Raw genomic sequence first — 24484 nt, 5'->3', positions numbered from 1 at the left:
AGCTCATGCACTCTGTCCACTCTAAAAAAAAAAGCCATGTAAACATGCCTGGCTGGAGCTTGGAGCTCATTCCATCATCTGCAGCCTGGAAATGGCCGAGGCAGAGCTGCCAAATGCAGTTTTAACATGACTAATTAACAGCCACTATCTTTCATGGATAAGAGCCCAGTCTGTAACTGGTATTACCAAGCTAAGGCTGGAAAACATCTTCACTCAGCTCTGTGAGATTCATACAGACTTTCCCACCTGGTTTTCTGGATCAGTCAACAGGCTGATCTCAGGAACCACCAAGAAGATGCCCCTGAAGTGTCTGTGGGACTGGAAACAGACTTTAAACCCATTCAAGGGGGGCAAAGAAGTGCCAAGAAAGCAGAGGAGCAGCTGAGGTAAAGAGACCAAGAAGCAGATCACAGACTGGTGAATCTAAACAGGTGCTCTGTGAAAAAATGGTGGGCAAAGAGGATCCTGCAGTATTAACCTGCTAGCATCACTTTGATCCCACTACCTGGAGAAACCAGATTCTAATTCCACTGTCAAACAACCTTCCTGCCAGCAGAGCAAAATGACCACAAGAATTTCTGTGGCGGGAAACACCCTCTCTCAGGAGCGAGGAAAATAAGGAAGATGGTTTGATCTGACACCTGCAAGTGCTGGATCTGAGGGCACAGGAGAGGCTACATGGAATCCTCTCATCCTGACCAACCAGGACTGGCAACCAGACCTCCAGAGCAGCTGGTGATGGAGAATTCCATCCTCTTGATGACCCCTGCGCTGGTGTGATCTGAAGGATTCCTCAAATATACACAGATCAATCTAGATTTTTCCTATGTGACACTGAGCAATTTCCCTGTCTTGCTTTGGAGAAAGACAGAGGGGAGGCTCCCATCTGTTCCCTGCATGAAGCTCCTCAGATAAAGACACTCTGCAGCTCTAACAGCCACAGAACAGGTACACAAAAGTTCTGATGCTTCACCTTAAAAAGAAACCCAAATGAATTGTCAAGAAGCCTCAGCCACCAGTTCTCCAGCTCCCTGCAGACTCTGAAGAGGCTTGCACACACTTGAAGCATTTATATATGCATGACTCCCTTCAGCAAGAGAAATATTCTGCAGCAGCAGCAGCAAAAGAATAGGTCACTGCAAGCTGCTGAGGCTTTGAAATCCACCGATAAAACTACAGCTTTTACAGAATTTAATCCTAACAGAAGCAACTTCAATCAGATGCCAGAGAAAACCCCATTCTGTGTGAGCAACTTTGGTTTTTCCTAACAAATAAAACTCACCCTCAGACTTTGTAACACTGACCAAACTACTCCCAACTACAAATTTGCTTCCCCCACTTACACTTCACGTATTATGTTGCTTTCTTGTTGGCACTGGTGATAGAAAAGGAGCACGGACTGGGGTTCTGGTCTCCTCAGGGAGGGAAAAGAGGAGAAAAGTCTGCAGCAATTTGCTGGCTAAAGGTTTGTGGGGCTGTGCATGTGAAGCACGTCTGTGCCTCCAGTGGGAACCACAGAGACAGAGCCTGGAAGAAGGCAATGCATTTCCACTGAAAATCCTCAGCTCAGTTAGAACCGTTTCTATTTAATAAAAAAAAAAAAAACAAACCAAAAACTTTCAACATTTTAAATGTTCTAGAAGTGTTTCACTGCCAGTTTTGAATAGGACTGCATTCCAGGCTTGCATGTGGTTTAATACTTTTTATACAAAACCATGTTTACATCTCCTTGATTTAATAATTATTTTTTGCTTCTATGATTGTTTTATGATGGGAATGATAACTATCCTGTCTATCTATTCCCTTTTTACTCTTGCCAAAGAACCCCAAACTTTATTCCATTAATATGCACCTAGAATGAAAGACTAGTACCTCCTTAAAGCTTCACAAATATGCAGGGGCATAAAAAGATGAGAATTACCCTCCTTCAGATGTTGCTGCTTTCATAAAGAGCACTTTAAATATTCTGCCTCTCTGGTTGTGTCAAAAAACCATGTAATCTGCATTTGAAATACGAAGCCTATTTCATAACAGAATTACGAATTCTAAAATATCAAGTGTTTTAAATAAAGCCTTTTGTACTAAAACTCTCAAATTTATGTATGCTTTTCCAGCTTTTAAGTGGGGACCTGCCTGGTTAGAGAAGACATGTTTTAATGGAAGAAGAACCCCCAAAATACCCCCAAACCCCTACAAACTGAAAAACTACAGAAGTAACTTGACTACCCAGGCAGAGCAGGGTGCACACAGGTGTTCAAGCCCCTGCTCTCCTGGAATGTATCATTTTATTTGATGTCAATTCATGGTCTTAATTCACCTGAAGAATTTCCCGTCATGAAACAAAACCCAAAGAGCACCACTGGACAGTGCCAGCCACTAAAGAACTAAATTCATTTCCTCCAGCACTTGGTTTTCTCTTACACACCCCCAGTCACAGGGTTTCATATTGAAATAACATCGTAGCCCTAAGACTCAAATACTGCAGAAATTCCAACATCTGCCCAACTTTACCGACCTCACACAGAAAAGAACCAGTTTTCTTTCCCTCACACAAAACATTATTCAGTGCTCATCATCAAGCAGAAAAATCTTTTGGTCTTTCTTAAATATCTACTCAACATCATTTAAATACCCATTAAATATCATTTGAATGAATGGGAGGATTAAAAGGAGCCTGCTAAGAAACACTCTGCAAACCTCAGTCCTACAAGAGAGATTTACAACTGTGCCAACCATTAAACATGCAGTTCTTTAAAATGGTCCAAAAAAAAAATTAATAACCACCTAAACCGAATCTCATTTTGTTTCAAAAACCAGGAAAAAATCACAGTACAAAATTACCCACAACACTCAGAAAGCAAACTTGTGTTTTTACCTTTCAGGTAACACTAAGTGTAATGCTTCATTTTTATTATACACAATTAGATTTTTAAATTCAGCTTTCCCTTCCTATTCTTGACTCTTGTTTAAACAGGAAGGCAAGGCTTCTCACTTCCCAATTCAGCTGTGGTTTTTATCTCCCTGAAAAGTTCTCTAGGGCAAGCTCAGCCTGGGTACAGAAGACAAATCTGGCACTGAGGCTGAGAGGTTCCTGCACACCATCATAAATTTTCTATAACATCAGGCACAATAAAGACAGAGAAAAAAATTCTTCATTTCAGTTTGAGGCACAGGAATATTTGTTCTAGTATCTCCATATAAGGTTTTCTTTAAGTCAACAAAGAGAGGCTGCTGCCAAATTCTAACCACAACATGAATTACAAGTTTGCATTTTAAATACTGGCAACTAAGAAGTGAAGGATAAGAAGTGGAGTTGATGCTTGCAGGGAAAATGGAGTGCAAGCACCCAGAAGATTGTAAGGGTGGCTAATCTTGTTTGGTAGCAGTAAGGTAACATTATTAATTCTTATAAATTCTCCAATCAATGTATAAAACCAGCAGATACTTTATCACTATTAGATGTACTAATCAGAAATGCTATCAGTACCCTGAGCCAATTTAGATTTTGTATTTCTGAAGCCTCCTAATTTCAGCCCTACTTAAACAACAGGAAAACCACCAGTACCTTCACCCCATGCTGAACTCTGAAGGGTTATAGAAGTTGCCCCTTGAAGGTGACTGACTCATCAGCAACAACTAAATGGTATTTGCTTCCCTGCTCTGAAAACTAAACACTTAAAAACACTGACTGTGATCAGGACAGAAGGCTGACCTGAGGAAAACAACATCTTCCAGCAAGAGAGAAGAGCCACCACTGGTGCCCAAAATCTCCTGGTTTAAGGCACATGTAACCTAGCATAAAGCTGTGCTGATTCTCCATTCTCCTACTCTACCTATTGGCATCATTTAAACTGCAAAAACAAACCCCTAATTTCAAAGCAACAAATTTTGTACCTGTTCAAAACACAGGTCCTTGCTGGAATATTTAAAGCCATGAAGTCAGTAACTATTCCAGGCCTTGCTGCAGTCAGTGTGATTTTCTCAAAAAACCAAAATAAAACCAGCAATCTCTGGAGTTACTCCCCGGAGAGCTAAATTAGGATGAATAATCATAGGAGAGGCAATGAGGACTCCCAGGCAGAGGCTGTGAGAGGAGTTCAAGTGTTAAGAGGCTTAACAGTTCCTCCAGCATTCACTGACAGATTCAAGCTGCAAGAGATCCCTTTTGAATTTACTTACCTTAAATGAACTGTGCACTAAAGTTTCATCTAAATCAATGACCACACACTTCTTCCCATAGTCTGATGCTGTCAGTTCTGGCAGGAGGTATTTAGCTGGTGGCTATAAATGAAAAGAAAAGAGGAAGACAACAAAAAAAAGTAAAACCTCTATGGAAGGGGCACCCTTCTGTCAACATTACTATTCCAGTAATTACTGGGAGCTGGCATACGTGACTTGAAATCAAATGCTTTTCTGGGCTCATCCCAAGGACATGTATGGATATTAATGGCTCATGCAACTGCAATACCCATACAAAGACTTTTCTTTTTAAAATTATTTTCCAAATGAGAGGCTTGTTTAGAATGACCTCCAAAGCAATGGAAATTAAAATGGTAAAAGACCACCACCAGCTAAAAAAAAGCAGAAAACCAGGATATTTGATACAACATCTTTTTCCAGTGGCTCTTCTCCCAATGCCTGGTTTTGGTTGCTGTTGTTATCCTACTTCCAGTCAATGCCATTTCCAACTGTATCAGGCTGATGGACATTTGCACAAATCATTATTTCTGTTTGCCATGAAAAATGCTGAAATGGAGCAATCATCCTGATGGAAGACAACATTCCTGATTTAATCTTCCAGGACATGTCTTCACTCTTATTTTTACCAGTTATGAGGGTGGTGATCCACTTCTGTGTGAATTATGCTCCCAGTCAAGGTATTAGAACTGCAGTGAAGAACCTGAACAGGGCTCTTCTACAGCACTGCCCTTACTAAAAATGGCACCAATCCCATGAACTGACAATTCTCCTGAGAGCAATGCAGACAGCCCCATATTCTTCATGTCATTTCCCACTTCAGCGTCCCAGTTTGCAATAAAAATAAGTTACTTTAGATTTTGGTACTGGATACTTTCTGAAATCACAGAATTGGGAGAGAACTCTTCCATTTGGTGCTGAAACACTGCTGCCACTCAGGGGTTTTTTTGATGAAGGAAAAGGATTAGCTTTATAGTAAAGTATGAATAGGGAGAAGCCAGAGACTGAGAGGAAATGAAATTAATTTAGACTTGGATACACAACTCCAACTCCATTCTTTTCCTATCTTTTTATCTGTTCACTGTTGCTCTGGTAAAGATTCATCATCTGTCAAAGGTTTCTTCTTTTCAGTGGCCCTTTGTAGAAGTGCTTGCAGAGATCTGAGGCCACCCCTGTGCAGGCAGGGGGTGACACAGGTGAGGAAGGCACCTCTGGACACCTTCCAGCAGCCAGGGCAGATTATCAAACCACTGGCTGAATTCAAGTGTCACCTTGACAGATACCAGCCAATGATGCCTAATTAGCCATTGTTTAAATGAAGCACCTAAGAAATCAGATTCTGGACTTAATTTAAGTGTTTTTAGCTAAAGCAGGAGTTCTCGGGGGATTTTTAGGAGTGTTCAATGAAATTGATTGTTCCCTACAATTAACATCGACAACAGTTCCCTCAGCAGCCAAACTGGAAGCTGCCCTGCCTACAAACCACTTATCTCAGTGCATTTCCTCTCAGCACACATCTGACAACGATCTTCAAATTAAAACAACTTCTGCCTAGTGCCTGCAAAGGCTCCATCCACCACAGCCACCTAACCAGGCTGAAATTTATACAGCACCTGTCTAGGTTATGGACAGTCCCACAACTGCTTCAGTTCCACCTCTCCACGTTGGCAGCTAGGACGAGACCTAAAGAATTTCGGTTTCTCCCTCCTATTCAAAGCCTAAAAGGTATTTAGCACCCCACCTCAGTTTTTCATATTAAGAAGGATCCAAACTTGCAACCTAAATAAATTAAAAGCTTACTGAAAGAAAAATCCAACCCATTTAAAGACAATAATCTTCAGAACCCATGTTCCAATAGTTCTTGTCTTTGAAGACTAAAAAAAGGTAGGAACATCCCAAAAAAACCTTAAACATACTTTTTAAAAAAAGAAATAGTTCAGTTTATTGTTGTACTCAAAACTCTTATCTCCTTTGAATTTTTGACTACATTAATCTGCACAAGCAGTTCAAAGCCAGAAATTCCTTCTGCTATGTGAATTCCTTTATCAAACTGAAAATATCTGTATCTATGGAAAATATATGGAAACAGATAATTCTTCCATATAAAAATATGCATATGGAAAATACGAGCACTGTCTTCCCACAGATACCTTTAGTTTTTTAGCTGGAAACTGCTGCATTTGTCATCAAGAAAAGGATGGACACACACCAACGACTACAAAATACAAGAACTTTCATCTCTGAGAACCCAAATTCCCTGACTGCACAGTGAGGCAAACTGTGACTGTTTTTTTTCACCCACCTGCACCTCTGCTTTCAAAAGAAGTGGCTGGGACAGGCACAATTTACCTGTGGTAGCTACACCGAGGTGCTGGTTATGGCTAGAGTTTCTCTCCCTTTTCAGTTTTGTTTTAGGAGATCATGTGCAATTACTGACCTAACTTGATCCAACAAGGGCAGAACCAACTCTCCTACAAGCTTTGGCATCTTGAGTTCAACCTGATCTTGTTTCCTTAAGTTCACATGTCTGAAGATCAGAAGAAATAAATTTTCCATTTCACAAACTGCAATTCTGTTGCTCTCAACTATGAAAACATTCACCCTCTGACAATATAACAGGGATAAGGAAATTATTCTGAAGCTGAAGTCACTACTACAAGTTGTGAGGCTGCTAAATACCTGGTGTAGGACTTGGGAGCAAGGGTGGCAGTTTTGAGGTTTTTAGGAACTTGAAAGGATTTGTATGCAAAGTATCAGCCCATTTGTTTTGCTGTTCAAGCTTTCTGATCTAAAGCAATTTCCACCTGTCAAGGGTAGCAAAGCTTTTAGGCAAAAACAAGCATTACTCAACATTGTGTTTTAATTTTCTCACTAATGCAGACACACCCAAGAAGAGTTCTAAATACCAGATTTCCATCACAGTTAAGAGTGAATAGTTCTGGAACGTTGATAATTTATTTTTATTTTTACACATATCAGCTTTAAAGATATCTGAGATAATTAAGAATATTCAATTGTGGCTAACAGCAACTCATATTTACTATGCAACACTCCCCGAAAGGCTGCAGACTTCCACAGAACTCGGCAGAAAAATAACACGTGGTATCTCACTGGCTTGGTCTTCAATTCCAACAAGACACAAACTGTATACAAGTTAAACTAGTCACTGTTTGGGATTTATGCATTCCAGCCAGGTCTCGTGGCTGATCAGCTCAACAGACCTTGTAGTGAAACGACTGCTGCACTGCTTCAGTCCCGTGGAAATAGTATATTCCCTAAGAAAAAAAAAAAAAAAGGGGATGGTGGCGGCAAGAGAACAGGACTTTTGGTTGAAGCATAAACAGCTGGTCAACACAAATCTTGCAGAAATTCACTGTATAGAACAATCATCAGCTCTCCTCCCTGTAGGCCCGTATTCCCACAGAGACAAGTATCAGAATTAATAAGCCCTTTTTCTTCCCTCTCTGTACTGGCAATGCTGTCAAGCCTAAGTGCAGCACATTAATTTACTGTTCGTGTCCTCCTCAGCTCACACTTTGGGCTGCACTCAGCAGGGATAACAGCTTCTCCCAGCAGCTATGTGCAGAAATACTCTTACAGAGGATAAATGATTCCTGCTTAGAACACAGCTGCCAGAAGATGCCAGCTCCTCTTGTGGAACAGGCAGTTCCCAAAATTTCTTCCAGAAACAGTTCTAACAAGGAATTATCTCATGTAGGTGAGGACAAGTGAAAAAAAACCCCTCCAATATCCCTGTGCTGAGATTTAACTTCTGCAGGGATTCTGAGGGGTAATTTTGATACCACTCGTTAATAGTGGAATTTTCAGCTGAACAAAAGAAATGGACACTCCAACTCATTTGAGAGTTGTTTAAGAGAAGTTTAACAACATCTCATTAAAGATGGTGCACGAGCGTGGCCTTGTATTTCCATCTACCTCTTCATCCAAAAGAATATAAAACAGTGAAGCTGCTATGGGTCTACTTTGATTTGCAGGTTGGAACGAGATGATCTTTTAAAGTTCCTTCCAACCCAAACCATTGTATGGTTCTATTTCTCTACCATACTCCTTTCCAAACAAAGCTGAGAAAAATCCATGAAAGCACAGGTATGCTGAGCTACATTTAATAGATTTTTAATCAGGTCTATCAAAATGTGTCAGCTGGGAATGTTTTGGGTTTGCCTTTTTAAAAAATTTTGTGTTTATTTCAGCCCTAAAAATAAGTAATTTTGCAGTATTAGGAAAACAATCAATTATGCTGCTGTTTAATCTATGCCTTATCTGGAAACAGTTTCAAAAATGAGATACAGACAGGGTAAAATTCATATTGTAAAAAACCCCAAGCTAATGCTATTTCTATTTCCTGAAGAACTTAAGTTGAAGCTGTAATGTTTTCTGTTTAGCAGTCATCTTTATCAATAACCAAGCAAAAATTCACAGTAAGTCAAGCTTTTAAATTCAGTGCAATTAATACAGGACAAATCTGACTGAGCAGAAGATCCATTTCACTGAACTCCACACATGAATGCAAATAAAAGCAATGCACAACGCACATAAAGCAATGGAAGCTTTCAAACAGGTGACCTCAGCACACTGCCAGGTTTAATACACAATAAAAAGCACAATTAAGCTCCAGAAATCCTCGTATTTTGACTGGAGGCTTCAATTTGAAGGTGGGGAGTGGGCAGAGCTCTTTTTGAGTCACTCAGGAATTCTCTAAACACTTGAAGTGATGACATTTGCAATGAGCCCTGTAAGAAGTAAATGTCCACTTAATTGTGACCAAGCTCACTCTGTGTCTGTTTTAGAGTATTTTTCTCCTGGTTTGTACAAGACACGCAGTTTACACAGCCCAGTTCTCATCCCTAGGTAGCACAGCATCAAGAATTTCTGCCTTAATGGGACTGAAACACACAATTAGAACTGTCTTGGAGCAAACCTTTGGGCTCCAGCACTCAGGACCAACACCCCTCCTAAGACCAGCAGAGCGACACTTTAATTTTAGGAGTTTTTCCTAACATAACGCTGCATTTCCTTTCCTACCACTTTCCCCACGTGCAGCTCCCTTGTGCCTTTATTTAGATGATTACACAGTGCTGCTGGCTGGTTCCTGAGAGCCAGCAGCACTTTGATACTGGAGAATAAATGTCACACCAGTGCCTGAGGGCGATGGTTGCCTGACAACACTCCCGTGTCCTGCTGCAAGAAGAAGCATCAGATGGCACTGGAGAAGGGGAAGGAGTGTTCAAAGTCACCTGCTCACTCAGAACTCTACGTCATGACTGCAGAGGTAAGTTAATTTTACTGCCTTGCTAGTGGTGGGAATATATGTCTGCAAAATTACAGCTGAGCTTAAAATAAAAAAAAAAATTGATAGAGGAAAAAAAAAGATATCCCTTCTGGAATAATTCATTTTCCTACCACTGCCCAAATCTAACAGAGCACTGCTTTAACATTGCAAAGACAGTGTTCTAACAAAGCATCTCATTTCATTTCTGTACCTGTCAAAGCTGTACTCATTTATCCTTCCAGAATTTTGTTCTGTTTCAATTCTTATTCTGTTAGTACCTGCAGTCACTCTTGGGAAAGATTTTTATTCCAGGTCAGAGCACAGCCAGAACACGTTTCATGTTCAAATAATTCCTGGTGGAGCAACTACAGTCACCTAACAGAATTTGGCAGGTATGTAAAAAAGAAAAGTAGTTTGGAAATCAGTATTTTCTGATTTAAACCTGAAGTTTTCTATTCCTAGACTTGCAGAAATACAAATCACATGCATGTCCATGCCTGTCTGCATACACACCATGCATGAGCCATATCAGAAATAACAGGTAAGCAATGAAGAGGAATTTCCAACAGTTCTCAAATCCAAGAAAAGCTGTTGGAAGAGGGAAGATCTGCACAGTCACAGTGATCTCCTGGCACTGTTGCTCTGCAGCACAGACAGGGGGCTTCTTACAGGAGGTTTTGTAATGCTGGGCTACGTGAGAAGGAAGGGAAAGAAGGAAAAGAATGGCATCTTGGGGAATATCCAGGTCTTTAAAGGCTACCAAGTATCTCAAACAAGAGGGCTGGGTCATTATCTCCACACATCAGCACTGCTATTTTCTGGGAAGCTCTGCAATGATGAAGTATTGTAAACAGCAAAGGAGCTCAAAAAAAAAAAAAAAAGACATTTTCAGCTTTACAAAGCCTAAGCCTTCATCCTTGTAAAAAAAAGAGCCGCTTTTTGACCAAAAAAGGTGAAAACTAATTAAATTAAAAGCTTCGGTTTGAAGGACTTGGTTTTTTTCTTCCTTTTATTTAGCTTTGAAAAATAATTCAGATGCCAAACAGCATTCCAAGTTTAATCCAGGGAAGATAAACAGAAATATTAAGGCCCATAAAGCAGCAGCTGACACCAAGAGCATCATCTCAAACAAGTGCAGTAATGAGCAATAGTCAGTGTGCTCTGTTTTCTTAATGTGACTTATTTCAAATAAATTATGCTGTTTCCAACTCTTCTTTTCAACTGGAATATAGGGGGAAATGAGAGGAAAAGGTTTTTGTAACTGTGTCTCACAAAGTGATGATGAGTCACCTTTTGCCTCTATTAAAATAACTTCAACTTTCAGACTACTTCACGTGTTTTCAAAATGCTAAAAATGCAGATGGAACACAGATAAAACCCAAACTCTTCTTTCAGTCTCTGTAGAACACATGCAGTTCAGCTCACCTCTGGGGATACAACATTACAGACAGAACATAAAATCCTTTTGTTAACATGCAACACAAAACAGACCTGTTAGACTGCAACATAAAATGAATCAAAGCAAAAGTCATGAAAATTATTAAAAGAAAAAGGGATAAAAATACATACACTTGGTATAGGCATGACCTGCATCTGGTCACCCTGGGGAAAAAGAAAAAAAAAAAAAAAATCACTGTAAGGGTAATGGCTTTTAAAGGGTAGAACAAAGGTCTGGAGCAGTAAATGTAGCACTCAAACATTTTAAACCAAAAGTTCAAAGTATTCAAGAAACCAGGGTAAAAAAAAATAAAACCAGGATTTTGCATTTTAGTTGCTGAAATGATCTGTTAGTACACTGGCATTTATGATTTTTAGGAGACTGGACTGATAAAACCCATGCTATGATTAATAAGAGATGGCAATAAGAAAGTACCTGCATTTACTGGAACTTTTTCAGCTTTAAGATCTACTAATGGGTATATTTGTCAATTTTCACTGCAGCAACAAGAGGCTGAGCCAGACCCCGGCAGCAGGGCAGAACCCCACTCCTTGAACTCAACTTCATTTGAGACAACTGACTTGAAAAAACAGCATTTTCACTTAGGCAACAGCAAAAAAGTCTGAGAAGGACATGATGATGATAAACTAATCCAAGGAATCCCACTTTCCTCATCCAGCAGTACCAGTGCTGTTCCCATTGGTCTCACTTTTGCACTGCACTTGAAAGAAGGCAGCAAAGTCTCGCCCAACTTGACCTTTCCTTCTCATCCTCAGGCATCCAGAAACAAGGACAGCTCCAAAATGGACAAAGCTTGGCCACAGGGGCACTCAAATTTGTAAGAGATTTCTGAAGCTGGAACTCTGTTTTCTCATCTTTCTAACCCTTCAAAACCAACTTTGTTTTCTGGTGGGCACAGTACATAAAAAAGGAAGCTGATCCTTCTAGCATAGATGTTGCTTGGGTGGATCATTTTATTATTTAATATTTGGACAACACAGGCTCTGATCTCCAGCAGAGGAACTATTGAAAGGGCTGTTTTCAACACTAGAACAGCCTCTTCCAGCTGAAGAAGCCTCCTGCTTATTTGTTTTCAAGTCTACCAGTGTTGACACATCACTGACAAAAAGAAGTAATTCAGTATTATTTTTAAAGTGCTCTTTTTTAATGCTGCTCAGCAGAAATTTTTACTGAAGTTTGCCCAAAATCCTGAGAAGCTGAAGGAGCAACTAGAGAGCAGCAACTATCATGAACTATCAAAAACTTGGCACTGGTAAAAAGCACCTGATTTCTAGAAAAATACACACACACACAAGCTGGTAAGAATCCAAGTTTTTCTCAGAGTAATAGCAGTAAGAGTAGAAAAAAATTTAATTCAGTACGTTAATGTCCTGTTAGTGGAACTGTCTTCCATGGGAACCCAAAACCAAAGTTTCTAAAGGACTTGCATTACTGTTTGCTTAATTTTTCTCACAGAATTTCTTAAGTTAAAAAAAAAGTGGGAAACAAGTGAATTTCTTAAGGGGAACCCTGGAAATACCTATGCAAAAATGAAAACAGTAGTGAGAGTGATGAGAACAGGACAAACAAGCAGAAAGAGAACTGCAAGAGTCTGCTGGGAAAGCAAAACTGTACATGAACAGGCAAATGCTTTTTAAAAACAAGCCTGCTCTGGGAAACTTCTTACAAGTGTCCTGCCTCATTTCCTAATGCCTTGGAACAGGAAGGGAAATGGGTCATAACAGAATCGTTTGAAAGAGATGACAGATGACCGCATTTGTTGAAGGCTTTCCACGAGCTCCTGATGTTGGTAACAGAACAAAGCTGTTCCTAGAATGCCAAAATTTCCCTATTGTATCCCTAAGACAACCCAGGAACTGGTTTGTCCCCAGCCATTGAAATCAGGGTGTTTTTTCTTCATGAGTTTTATTTTTTCCACACTACATACAGATGGAATGATAAATCCTATCTTTTCCTGTAGCTACATAATTTTTAGTTTGGAACACAACAATTTCCAGCACTGTGTTGCTCACTAATGCTCTCTATGGTCATGTGTGGGCTCAAGGAGCACCAAGTGACAGGCCACAGTATTTTGCTTTTTTTCAGAACAGTCTGTATTCAAAGGTAAGGAGCTATTTCACTTTAGAGAAGAAGCTGACCAAAGTAACAGATTTATCCTATTAGTTTCTTTAGCACAAAGCTTCCTCTAGACCATGACAGGTTCTTCAAAAACAGTAGTACAGTTATTATTTAACACTTCAGTGACTTGACAAACCCTCAAACTCTGTCTTGTAATACAGAGGACTTTTTGGGAGGCAAAGAAGGTCAGAATGAGTGAGCAAAGAGAGAACAAACATAACTATGGAGACGGGATTTTGTTCTCTAAACAGACCTTCCATACCACATGTATGACCAACAGAACCAAATATCTGGAATTTTTTTGCTCTGATCAGTGAAGGCTAAGCAGGAGAAAAAGTACAATGATTTACATTAATCTCAATTATCTTCCTCCACATTGGAGAGTGATTTCCATGTCTGCTCAGAAAGCCTGTCATTAATGGTGCCCTCATCAAAGAGCCCACGCTCCTGCTGCTCCTCGAGGTCTCCAGCATGACGCAGACGCTACTTTGACCTCAAGAATGTGCTCACTACAAGCTTTTTCTCATTTTGCAGGACCACATTCACGTGGGACAGAGAGAAGATCCTTTTTCCTGTACTGTGTTGTAAATAGAGATCCCTGAAACAGACAGGAGTGTCAGAGACACGACCACAGGGCATCTACACAGCTTTCCAGCATCACCTGGGAGATGACGGCATGGGGCAGTGGGGAGGAGGAGCCCTAACTTTTGGAGTGAGGTGGAAATTCAGTGACAGGGAAAGCAGAGGGAGCAGCTGCTGCCCCCAGAAAAAAACCTCCTCCTAATTCTGTGTTCTTCCCTATTGAGTGTGGATCAAGAGCTTCTCCTCTAACTCAGCAAGTATAAAAATCCCTTTCCTCATTCATGCTTCATCTCATTACCAGGAGCCATCTGCCTGATCTGGATCTTGCTATGAAACAAAAGCAAGGATGATTCCAGTGGAAGTGGGTTGGGAGTGAAATGGCAAAGTGCCCACAGACTTGTGAGGGCTCCCTCACCCACACCACGACTGAAAGCAAAGGGAAAAAAGAGCTTGCATCCAGCTTTTCTCACCTTCCTCTATCTGGACACCCCCTTCAAGTCTGAATGAATGAAGTCTGTATCCACAAACACCTCAGAAGTCAGGTAACAAACTTACCCAGAAGAAAAACCTTACATCCAGAAAATACACAAATTGAGCCAAGTTGCTAAGTGAAGGACGAAAATGGAGATTTGAATTTTATCCCGAAAAAAGCAAAACACAATTCCCTCTCCCAACACTCTAACCAAAAAAGAACAGTGGCTGGAAAGTGCTGGGGAGCTGCCTGCTGCTGAGGAGGCAGGAAAAAATTACCAAGGAGTTCATAAGGCTGAACATTGTGTACTCCCAGCGACACATCTGGCTCAGCATCCGAGCTGCAGGCAGGCTGATATACCCATTGTCAGAGTTATCACATCTTAAAATGCAACTTCGTGCTGTGCTGAATAGCTGCTGCATTTGAAGGAAAACAAATATGCCACAGTTTCAGTAAATACAAGTTATTATTGAAAAAAATGTTGTATTGAAACTTTAAGAGACAGAATGGACCATTCATTACCAGTATTAAGAGTCACACTTGGACAAGCAGCTGCTCTGTGAGTAGAAGGTTTAAAAGTGAACTCAATATTTTAAAGAAGTTTTTGGGATTCCCTCCCCACCCCTCCCCCCCACTTTACAGAATAGAATTCAGCACTGAAAAGAACTGTTTAATCAAAACCATGCTCAGTTTGGTGTTTCTGCCAATCCCATGAAGAAGTGACAGAACACTTGATGGCCAAGCACCATCAAGTCACATCATGAAGCACTGATTAATCTGAAGCACCAATTTCATTTTTTTTCTACTAGAGCCATATAATAACAACAATAAAAATTGTATCACACATCACAATTACTCTGAACAAAATTTCAGTCCTGTGTTTACAATCACTTTATAAAACAGTCTCCCCCACTTTCCCTCCTTTTGAACAGGTCAGCATTTACAAAAATCAAGATTCCTAATTCAAAGAAAGTTGGCTTATCACATCAGCTTCAGAATATGCCAGAAGCAACACAGAACAGTGAATTCCAGTGAAACCAGCAGAGGCTTTCCCCATTCCCTTCCCTCCTCTGAAGTCTTTATCACCAGTTTTCATGTCCCAACTCCACTGAACAGCAAAGACGTAAGGAAAGTACATCCAAGCCATTTTATACTCATTCCTAGTGGTAACTGCTTGACATTATTGTGCAATTTTCCTTGTCCATTTTTCAAGGAAAGGGTCACAACACATGAACTGACTGGGCCTGGCCAGAAGCGAACTGTGATGTGATAAATAATTAATAACACATAAAAGAGAGAGCAGATTTGACTAAGTGACCATATGAGCAGCAGCTTAACAGAACTTAAACAATTCCAACCTGGCAGTGAAACTAATGCAAAAAAGAGCTTTAATGAAACAGCAGAGGAATTTAAGCAGTGGGTTGTCAGGTTTTCTTTTCTTTCCTGAGAGGCAATTTTGTCATTCCTGGACATTTCATTTCACCAATTTAGAATCCAAGGCCCACTGTTGCTTCCCCCAGCTTACTTATTTCTGAGTCTAGACAAGATGCTCAGTGTTAGCTCCACCAAATTCAAGCAGCCTGCACAGCTCTGAAACAGCTCTCCTGGTAAAAATCACCAGCCTGACAGTGTAACAATATTCAAACGTATTCAAGTCTTCAATGCTCTTTTTATTTCTTTAAAAGAGTTTCCTACTTACACTGTGTTAGCACTCAAAATAAAAACAGTATAAACACATGTAGAGCTTATTAATCTTTAACACTGCATTTAAAACAGCAATGTCATAGACTTATTTGACCTCAAGAACCACTTAAAAGTTTAGCTATATTGATTTCTTCTAAAAAGATATGAATGTCTGAGTGCATTTCATTCAACTGAAGGAAACACTCTTTAATTAAAGTCTCTTCAACATATTCTTTGAATTTTTCTAGTCTCCTAAGTTTTGATCTGGTAATTTTAGGAATGCTGTGATTTGTGTCCTGTACAAGTATTGCACAACTTCAGAACTGCTCACTGAGGCAGCACAGAGTGAGGATGAAAACTTGTGTGGACACACATGCAACCTCTCAAGGCATAAGATATATTTAGAAAATAATTGTTTTGCAAAATGCAATCTGGAAACTACTGACTCCAGACCATTTTAACTCACATTTTTCTACAGAATAAACAAACCCGGTTTCATGTTTTAGTTTCTGCTGAACTCCCATTTTCTCCCAGATGTAGTCTTGCCAGCAGTCTCACTCCTGCCTCCTTTCCATTCCCCAGCATAGTGGAAAGGAAATTTTGGTAGCTTCCCATCCCTTTTTTTCCCTCTGATGAATGTGTGCATACATGCTACACACTACTCAGCTTTCCCTTCAGCACATCCAGGCTAGATTTCCCTCATTTCACTCGAAATGTACCTTGGCTAGCAGAAGAAGTCTAAAAATACATGTACAATCCCTCCTCAGACTTTACCTCCACACATACTCAAAATCTCCATCACTTTCATCTGCTCTCCTTCCCTCTCTCCCACCAAACATCTCCTTGCTCTTTTTCCTGAGCTTTTCAGAATTCAAACACAACCAGCAAAATTCAAACCAGAATAAAACGGACTGGACAAGGGAAGTAAGGAATCAGCTGCATCAGACATTAAAAACTGTGTGAAAAGCAGAAGGGTAAAAAACCCACAGAGAAATCTCCATTTCTGCTATTATTCCCACCATGGATTCACATGTATTTGCCATCTCAAAGGCCTGAAAACTGTATGGAAAACTTGGCATTCCTATGTTTGCCATATTGAACTGAACTTCTTCAGGTCTTAACACAAACGCTCTCAGTGTTACCAGATTTATAAAGAACATACTAATTTGTGTTGTAATGTTTGTATTCTATTTGTATTTGTATCTAAAATCTCTATCCATTCATTTGACTCATTAAATGAAACTTAATAACCTGGAAAAATGGCCAAAAACTGCTATGTCTGGACTCAGCATGTACTAAAAAGAAGTGGACTGCTTAGGAAAAAAGGTCCAAATAATAGCAGTTCTTTTGATTTGTTTTTACGTCACTAAAAACCATTTAAAGTGAAATCCAGAAGGCTCCACTATGCTCCAGTGGAACACATTTTAACCTTCCTGTAATCAGGAAAGGGAACCAAAGCTGGAGACAACTCAGCAGCTGAAATTTTATGGGAAGTCTCCATTTTTTTTAAATGTCTTAATCAGGTTTTAAACGTTGGTTGCTTATAAAATGTACAGTGCCAACACTCATAAAAGAAATATTAGTTTTGTATTACAGATGAATAGACAGTATTAGCAATCCACCACCAAACCAGTAATTCTTTCTGTAACTCACAGCTGTTTCCCATGAGGGAAACCTGTTAGGACAGAACTTTGGAAGCAGAATTAAGCCTCACTTACAAAAGACCCACATGACAGCAAAACAAGGCAAAATCCTGACCTTCTGAAGTCCTCCATTCTCCTCCACCAAAGGAGGCAGAGCACTGGTGCTGTTGGTAGATGGTGGCTCAACATTGTAGTCACGAAAGCAGCAGAATAAGGTGCTAAAGATACTTCGACTCCTCTGCTTCTTCAAGCTGATATTACATTGGGACACTGGGGAAAGAAAAAAAACACACAGCAGAAAAATAAATTCATGTGGTACAGACCTGGTTTTCCAGACCACAACAACTGAAGATGTATGGTTGTTATACTTGGAAATCTTTATCAAGTGTTAAGATTACACACATTTTCCAGCATATTGAGACCCCTTTTCTTCTGTTTCCACTCATTTTCTCCCTTGTCAGACTCATACAGCGACAACCTGGAACTGCATAATCACACTGAGACAACACAGAGAATTTTCCAAGTAACATCCAAGGTGAATACTGTAATTACACAAAATAACTCGCTGCTAAAATGTGTCTCTGGACTGAGGAAGCAAAGAGATCTAAACACCAGAGACGCACTAAATTCCTACTGTAGAGTTTCTACACAGCTACACAATCACGTGTGGAACATGTGAAAGTCCTGCAAGGGTCAGGAAAAGCTCTGAGACGTTTCTGAGTTTCCTCTTGTTACTGTTTGACAGCACTGCTGGAGGACCAAAGACACGGCATAGAGGCTGCAGGAACAAGGGTGGTACTAAGGAAACAAGAGCCCTGGCCTTGATTTTCAACTTACTTATTGGTCTACTGGGATAAAAATAACCCTAAAATGGTAAAAAATTACATACAGCTGAATGAAAGCAAGCGTAGCATTTCTAAAGAATGACAACTGTAGTTAAAAGCAATAGTTTAGAGAAAAGAAATGCATGAAAGACATCCAGGGATTTCCCGAAGAAAAAAACTCTTGAACACACATTAAAATAAAAAAGAATAAAGTAAAAGAGCTGGAGAAAAGGTTTAGAATGTTTTAAGTAATACTTGATTTGTTCACTAACTATTTTAATGATCCATTGTCATGCTTCTAGATAATGCTTATTTAGAACTATTTGTTTCCTATGTCGGATAGGAAACCAAACACTTCCTCATTCCAAAGCTACAGGTAAGTGAAATTCTTAGTAAGTCCCATCACGGACATCAAAATTTGATTCTCCATCTTTCTTCCCCTCACAGATCATTAAGGAACTTCCACACACATCCACCTTCCTCCTGACAGTGCAATCAAGGAGATCGGCTACAGAAGTACAAGCAACACAATTATTAATATATAAAGAAAATTTCAGTGGAAGAAGGGTTGTGCGTGGAATGGAACAGATCTCCCTGGAAGACGTGAGGGGATTCCATCTTGCTCTGAAGGTGTGCAGGTCCCCACGTGTGCTTTGACAAGAAAGATGGAAAAGCAGGGAATGCCCCTTCCCTGGAAGTGTCCAAGGCCAGGCTGGATGGGGCTCGGAACAACCTGGGATAGTGGAAGGTGTCCCTGCCCATGGCAGGGGGTTGGAACTGGATGATATTTAAGGTCCCTTCCAACCTAAATTATTTTAGGATTCTATGATTTCCATATTTGCCAAAATACTTTTCCACTTTAAGGCAGTAATCACTGCCCAGGTTCAGTTATTAATTGCTACTAAGAGCAAAGTGTACCAATATCAAAAACTAAACGGGTTTTATAGACTTCCACCAATTTAAAAAGTACTCAGCAGGATAAAGTCAGAACTGTGCAGAGATTTGTGTGCTCAAGGAAGTATTTCATTACTTTAAAAGACATCTGTAAACTGAAACCAATCCAACACCACTTATCAATACTCCAGTTAAACAGAAAACACATGCAGAACTCTGGCCACCAGTGCTACAAGTTACAGTAAAAGACTCATTCTCAAAATGTCATACTCTATTTGCAACAATACAGTTTTAGAAATCCCCAAAGGAAACCTGGGCAGTTGGGAAGGACATTTTCAAAGCACTCAGAAAAAATGGTATTGCAAGCACAAGCAAGTTAGTTGCAATATAACCCTGGCAAGGAGAACTCCTTTCCGACATTAAAAATTGAAATACGCTGAAATTAGAACGGGAGGAACAATGCTGCGTGTCCTGCTGCCTACAGCTACTGCCACAGAAACCTTCCTAATAATTTCTGGCTTGATTTCAGCCTCTACTTAAAAATATGAGGGCAAATTATCTCATTTGAATGCAGGTATCAATTACAGCAGGCTGTTTAAATTCCTCGCAGCCTCAGCACAAGAGATCAATGAAACACCAAAACCATTTCAGAACTAATACTTGTATCTTCTCTACTTACTATAGAAAGAGACAGTAAATTTTCTAAATAAACGTTCAAAAATCTCTAGACAAAAAATACTGATTGGTCCAAACCTTCTAAGAACACTTGGATCCAAGCATACACTCGAAATCTGGCCACTCCCTTTCACTTACTGAAACATTTTACTAGGAAAAATAATCCTTCATTGGATTTTAATCTTGGTTTTTAGTCTTGACAATTCTGCCATTCATAACACAGTGCTGTTTCAAACAGGTCTTTCTGCTAATTTAGATGTTGTTTTAAAGGGATTTTATAAAGCTATTATAGAGGCTTTACAGTGACTTAATACATGATAATTTTGGATGCAGTAAGGAACAGAAGTTCTCAGGCGGCTTTATGTGCTGTGCTACATTAAAATACAAATACTGCATATATAGAAAATATTTGCACCCGTTAGCTCATGTTTAGCAACCTGACAGTGCTGTGCATCATGGAAAATAGTTTCTCCTTCCTTAGTTACCCTGAACCACCTGCAATCCGTGCACTGTTTGCTGGATTTGCTTTCCTTGAAGCAGTGACAGCACCACTAGAACAACTATAAAGGTGCAAAGAAGCACTGATGTTGAATGACTAACACAAATTTAGGTACTCTGGATGGCAGCAAATTTTAAAGAGAAAGAACTGCTGAGGACAAAATCCAGCATTCCTTAAAAGCTCATAGGTGAGACCAGGCAGTAATGATACTGTAAGGGTAAAGTGAGTTATCAAAACTGCAACATCCAGCACATGGAATTTAAGGAACATTTTCTTTCCTCTCCTCCGCCTTTTGGAAGTTACAACCTCAGTTTCTGGAGCTGATTTCCTACACCCTCCCCAGACACAATAAGCCATCATTACCCCACCACACTGAATGCTGAGGACACTTTCAGTGACATTTTACATCTCAAACCCTGCACATGGAACACCTCAACACCGTGTCCCAAAAAAGCCCAGGCAGAACAACTCCACAAGATGAAAATACGTTCTCTGTGAAAGCAGAGAAAACAGAGCAGCAGGTGCCTGCAGGAGGGGTGAAGAAAGGATCAGGGTGAGCCTGGAGAGATGCTTTCCCTCCCACCACCCCAGGTTCCCTCCAAGTGCAGTTTAAGGACCTCCCCACCTGAACACACCAAATGTGTGCGCAATAATCCTCCACAAATTCCTCCTTCTTGGCTTTGCCCCACTTTCTGAACCTACACCAACTTTTAGAGCCCAAAGTATCGTGTAGCGGGAAGGTCCACGGCTCAGACAAGAGCTCAGCTGCTTCAGAACTCTGAGCATCCTTGTTTCTTACCTTCCTGCAGTCCCTAATTTGTATTTTTGAAGCAGGAAGAGAGGGACTGGAAGCACACACAACATCCAGGATGAAAGGAAGAAATCCCACCATGAATTTATACACCCACGCAATGCTTTGTTCTCTTGCTTTTCTAATAATTCCTAATATCTTACTTGAGGTTTGCAACAAGTGTGCATTGGGCTAATGTGATTTTTCAGATCTGATTGTACCACCAAGATCTCTTCATTAGTAGGGATTTCAGGCATTGCTGCAAATATAAATGAGGAATTCTTGTATCTTCCCATGCAGAAAATGTCACATGTATCTACATTTAATTCCATCTGCTATTTTAAGGGCCAGTCATTCAAAGTCATGCTGCCTTCCTACAACTTTTCACAGTTAGGTTTTAAGTCTATATACAGATGCACAGATATACGCACCCATCTATTTACATGCACTAACAAATAACCTTTTCCTTCACTAATTTTGATCACTTTATTTCCTTTTCCATATGGTTTAAGGCTGCACTGAAGAGCAGAGTACACAGATCCCCCACTGCTTTGCCACGGATCTCCTGGAGGTCTGCAAGAGCCTTCAGTGAAGCACTTTTGTCAAATTACCTGAATTTGTAAAATGTTATTTGCAGCCAGGGTCAAAAACAGGAGCACAGTGGTTTCTGTCTAGAAGGGAAGTAACTCTGGTGCAGACTGGCCCCAGTTTAGGGTCTCTCCTGTAATTTCCAGATGCCATTTCTAAGGACAAGCCTCACTGCCCATGACCCGTGTGCCACCCATTGTTTGAGGGTATGTTAATCCCTGAATTGTCTGGAATCCAAAGACAGTCCCAGAACCGTGCTTATGGAAGTCTTCTGGCAAGTCCTAACAAACCCACAGCACTGGGGAGGGGCTCAAGGAAAGATAAAGGCCAAGTTTTAAAATAAATTCCTGCAGTCACATAAGCTTAAATGGGAGGTATGGAGCCGTACTGGGTGGTTTACAAGAGAACAGGGAGAAAAAGTCCACAACAAACCCCAAGTATTAACACACACAGGTACAATAACACAAATGTTATAGCAGAAATTAATACAAGAGGTGCTAATAGAAGTAATCTACAGCATCTTCTCCAAGCTCCTTTCACACAAAGCTTCCTCTGGAAGGCAGAAGGGTTGTGCTGCTCTCCCACCAGGACAGTTCCAGCAACAGCACAAGTTACACAGTAAAAAAAAAAAAAAAGCTTTTTCCCTCATGTACTGTACTCTAAAAAAGTTTAGTTGAGGGCTTTCCCCATCAGATCTCGCTGTAGAGATGTGAAATTACAAAAGCAGATTCTTGTGCAGCCACAGTACCACAAACCCCTCGCTGCTGCAGGAAGCCACCTCGGGATGACTGGAAGGCTCCAAGCCCATTCCTCTGCAGCCAGGAACAAGCTAATTACCGCTGAATTTTTCCTAATTAAATGAATGCAATATCCAGTTCTCCCAAATAATATGAAACTGGATAATGAAGAGACTTCCTCGCTTACAGATGAGCTCACTAAATGAATAAAATGAACATCTGGGTATGGGGAGCTCTCACCACAAGTTAGTTTGTAACACAGGACGGAAAGAGGCGAGTCAGAATTAAGTGATATTAAACAAAGCCTTTCTTCAAAGGAAGCAGTTTTAAAATCTATACATGATTAGAAATGTCTAATTTCTCCAACTTTGTAAAAGGCTGTATCTGATCTTCTCAGAAAAATGAAATTTTATATCCCACACGCCTCAAGATGGAAACAGTTAAGGAGAAAACCATCAACTTGCTGATACAGCTCCTCTTTTTGTGATGTACTAACCAGGACAGAAATTGTTTTACAACCCTTAGTGCCAGATCTGCATGTGGTGCTCTCGTACCTTTAGTTTTAAAATGCCATTTGCAGTTTATCATTGAAAGGTTTCACCTCTCATGTAAACTCTGCAGAAAATATAGCAATAAAAGCACTGTCACAATACCTGAAACAACCACCCACAACTGGTTTAACCTTCAAACATGTATAGCCCAAGCAAATTGCTCTGCTTAAATTCAGCATATTATATCCCAGAATTACCTTAATTTCAACTGAAACTGGCAACTCTTCTTCCCCCAGCAACACAATTAAATAAAAGTAAGGTTCTGGGTTTTCCACTGAAATTATTACTTTGAAGGGAAGGATCCCAGACTAGTTTAGTGAAATAAAAATCTTTCCAAAGCATTTGACTCTCCTTCTCCACCAACCTGTTTCCCAGGCATTCCATTAGTAGTTTGCTCTGGATGGAAGTTATGAGCAAGAAAAAAAGCTTGAATATGTAAGGCAGGTGGGGACATGAGGGAAAAATAACCGAGTAACTTATTTTTATTTTTGAGATAATTTCTTTAGGTCAGTGCACTTTGATCTGAAAAAAATATCAATATGATTTAGGAGCTTTTAGGGAATTTTAGGAAAAAACTGAACACTACTCTTAGTAAATCATTCCATGATGTTTTGGAAAACAAGCTCATGAGTTGCGCCTGAACGTTAAATGAAATGATGACAGAAGAACAGCTTATCCCATTCTAAGACAAGTTTTCTAGTGGGTATCAAAATACTACAGTTTCATTTCTGTACCTCCAGAAGTCCTCAAAAATAAAATTTCACACAGTACCTAGAACAAAAATCATCAGGATGGATGCTAATTCATCCATCAATTCAGCTAAAGCTGTACAAAGACCTCTACCTAACCAAAGAAAGCTTTGGAAATGTTCCTGTTGCAGTAGCTTAAAGCTAAAAAAAACCCCTTATTTTGCCCTACATAAATTATTTATTACAGGCCTCAAATCTGGGTGGATTAAATACCTGCTCTTGGTTTTGCATGCTCATATTTTAAGGATCAAAGGTGGTGAAATTCTGAAGTCACTTTCAGAAGACACGACTGAGAACTCAGCACTGCTGTCTCTGTACGGGCTGTGACGCTTCATGAAATGTAGCCAGTAAATGTTAAAAACACCAACTGCACACAAAAGCCTCTTAAACGACAAGGAGGGATAAGAAGCCATGAAAAGGCTCAGAACAGGACAAGAACCTGATGGATCTCAAGGCAAACTCCAAACCCTTAAAGCTGTTGCTACACTTCAGCCTGCGTGCTGCGGTTTGGCTGGACACATACATATGATGGTACAACCTTCATATATGTGTCAGCTTCTCATGTAAGCCATGATTTAAACATCTTCTACAGTATTCCACAAGTGAGGAGAGCTGCTACTAGGCAAGATCATGTAAACATACATGCATCTGTCAGAGCCCAACTCTGGCATTTACTCAGCCCGAAGACTGAAGGCAGATCCATGGCTTCTGGGGCATCTGCATTTCAGAGTGA

At 40.1% G+C, this 24484-nt stretch overlaps 1 protein-coding gene across 10 annotated transcripts in view; it reads right to left on the bottom strand.

The window, feature by feature from the left end:
• CTDSPL (CTD small phosphatase like) overlaps window positions 1–24484 on the bottom strand; it is an 80480-nt gene that overhangs the window by 16130 nt on the left and 39866 nt on the right. For 4 of the 10 annotated variants that reach the window (XM_008643115.2, XM_017746737.1, XM_017746738.1 and 1 more), the window contains exons 2-5: window positions 17560–17714; window positions 11057–11089; window positions 7419–7472; window positions 4180–4281 (exon numbers count right to left, since the gene is read on the bottom strand). In XM_008643115.2, coding sequence (XP_008641337.1) covers window positions 4180–4281; window positions 7419–7472; window positions 11057–11089; window positions 17560–17714 — 344 coding nt within the window. The remainder of the gene's footprint in view (window positions 1–4179; window positions 4282–7418; window positions 7473–11056; window positions 11090–17559; window positions 17715–24484) is intronic. The other 6 variants (XR_001866016.1, XM_008643116.2, XM_017746739.1 and 3 more) reach the window with 3 other exon arrangements.

Source organism: Corvus brachyrhynchos, unplaced genomic scaffold (genome assembly GCF_000691975.1).
Source record: "Corvus brachyrhynchos isolate BGI_N302 unplaced genomic scaffold, ASM69197v1 scaffold18, whole genome shotgun sequence".
Lineage (NCBI taxonomy): Eukaryota > Metazoa > Chordata > Aves > Passeriformes > Corvidae > Corvus > Corvus brachyrhynchos.
The sequence above is the reverse complement of the archived record's forward strand: the minus strand, read 5'-3'. Positions and strand labels throughout refer to the sequence as shown.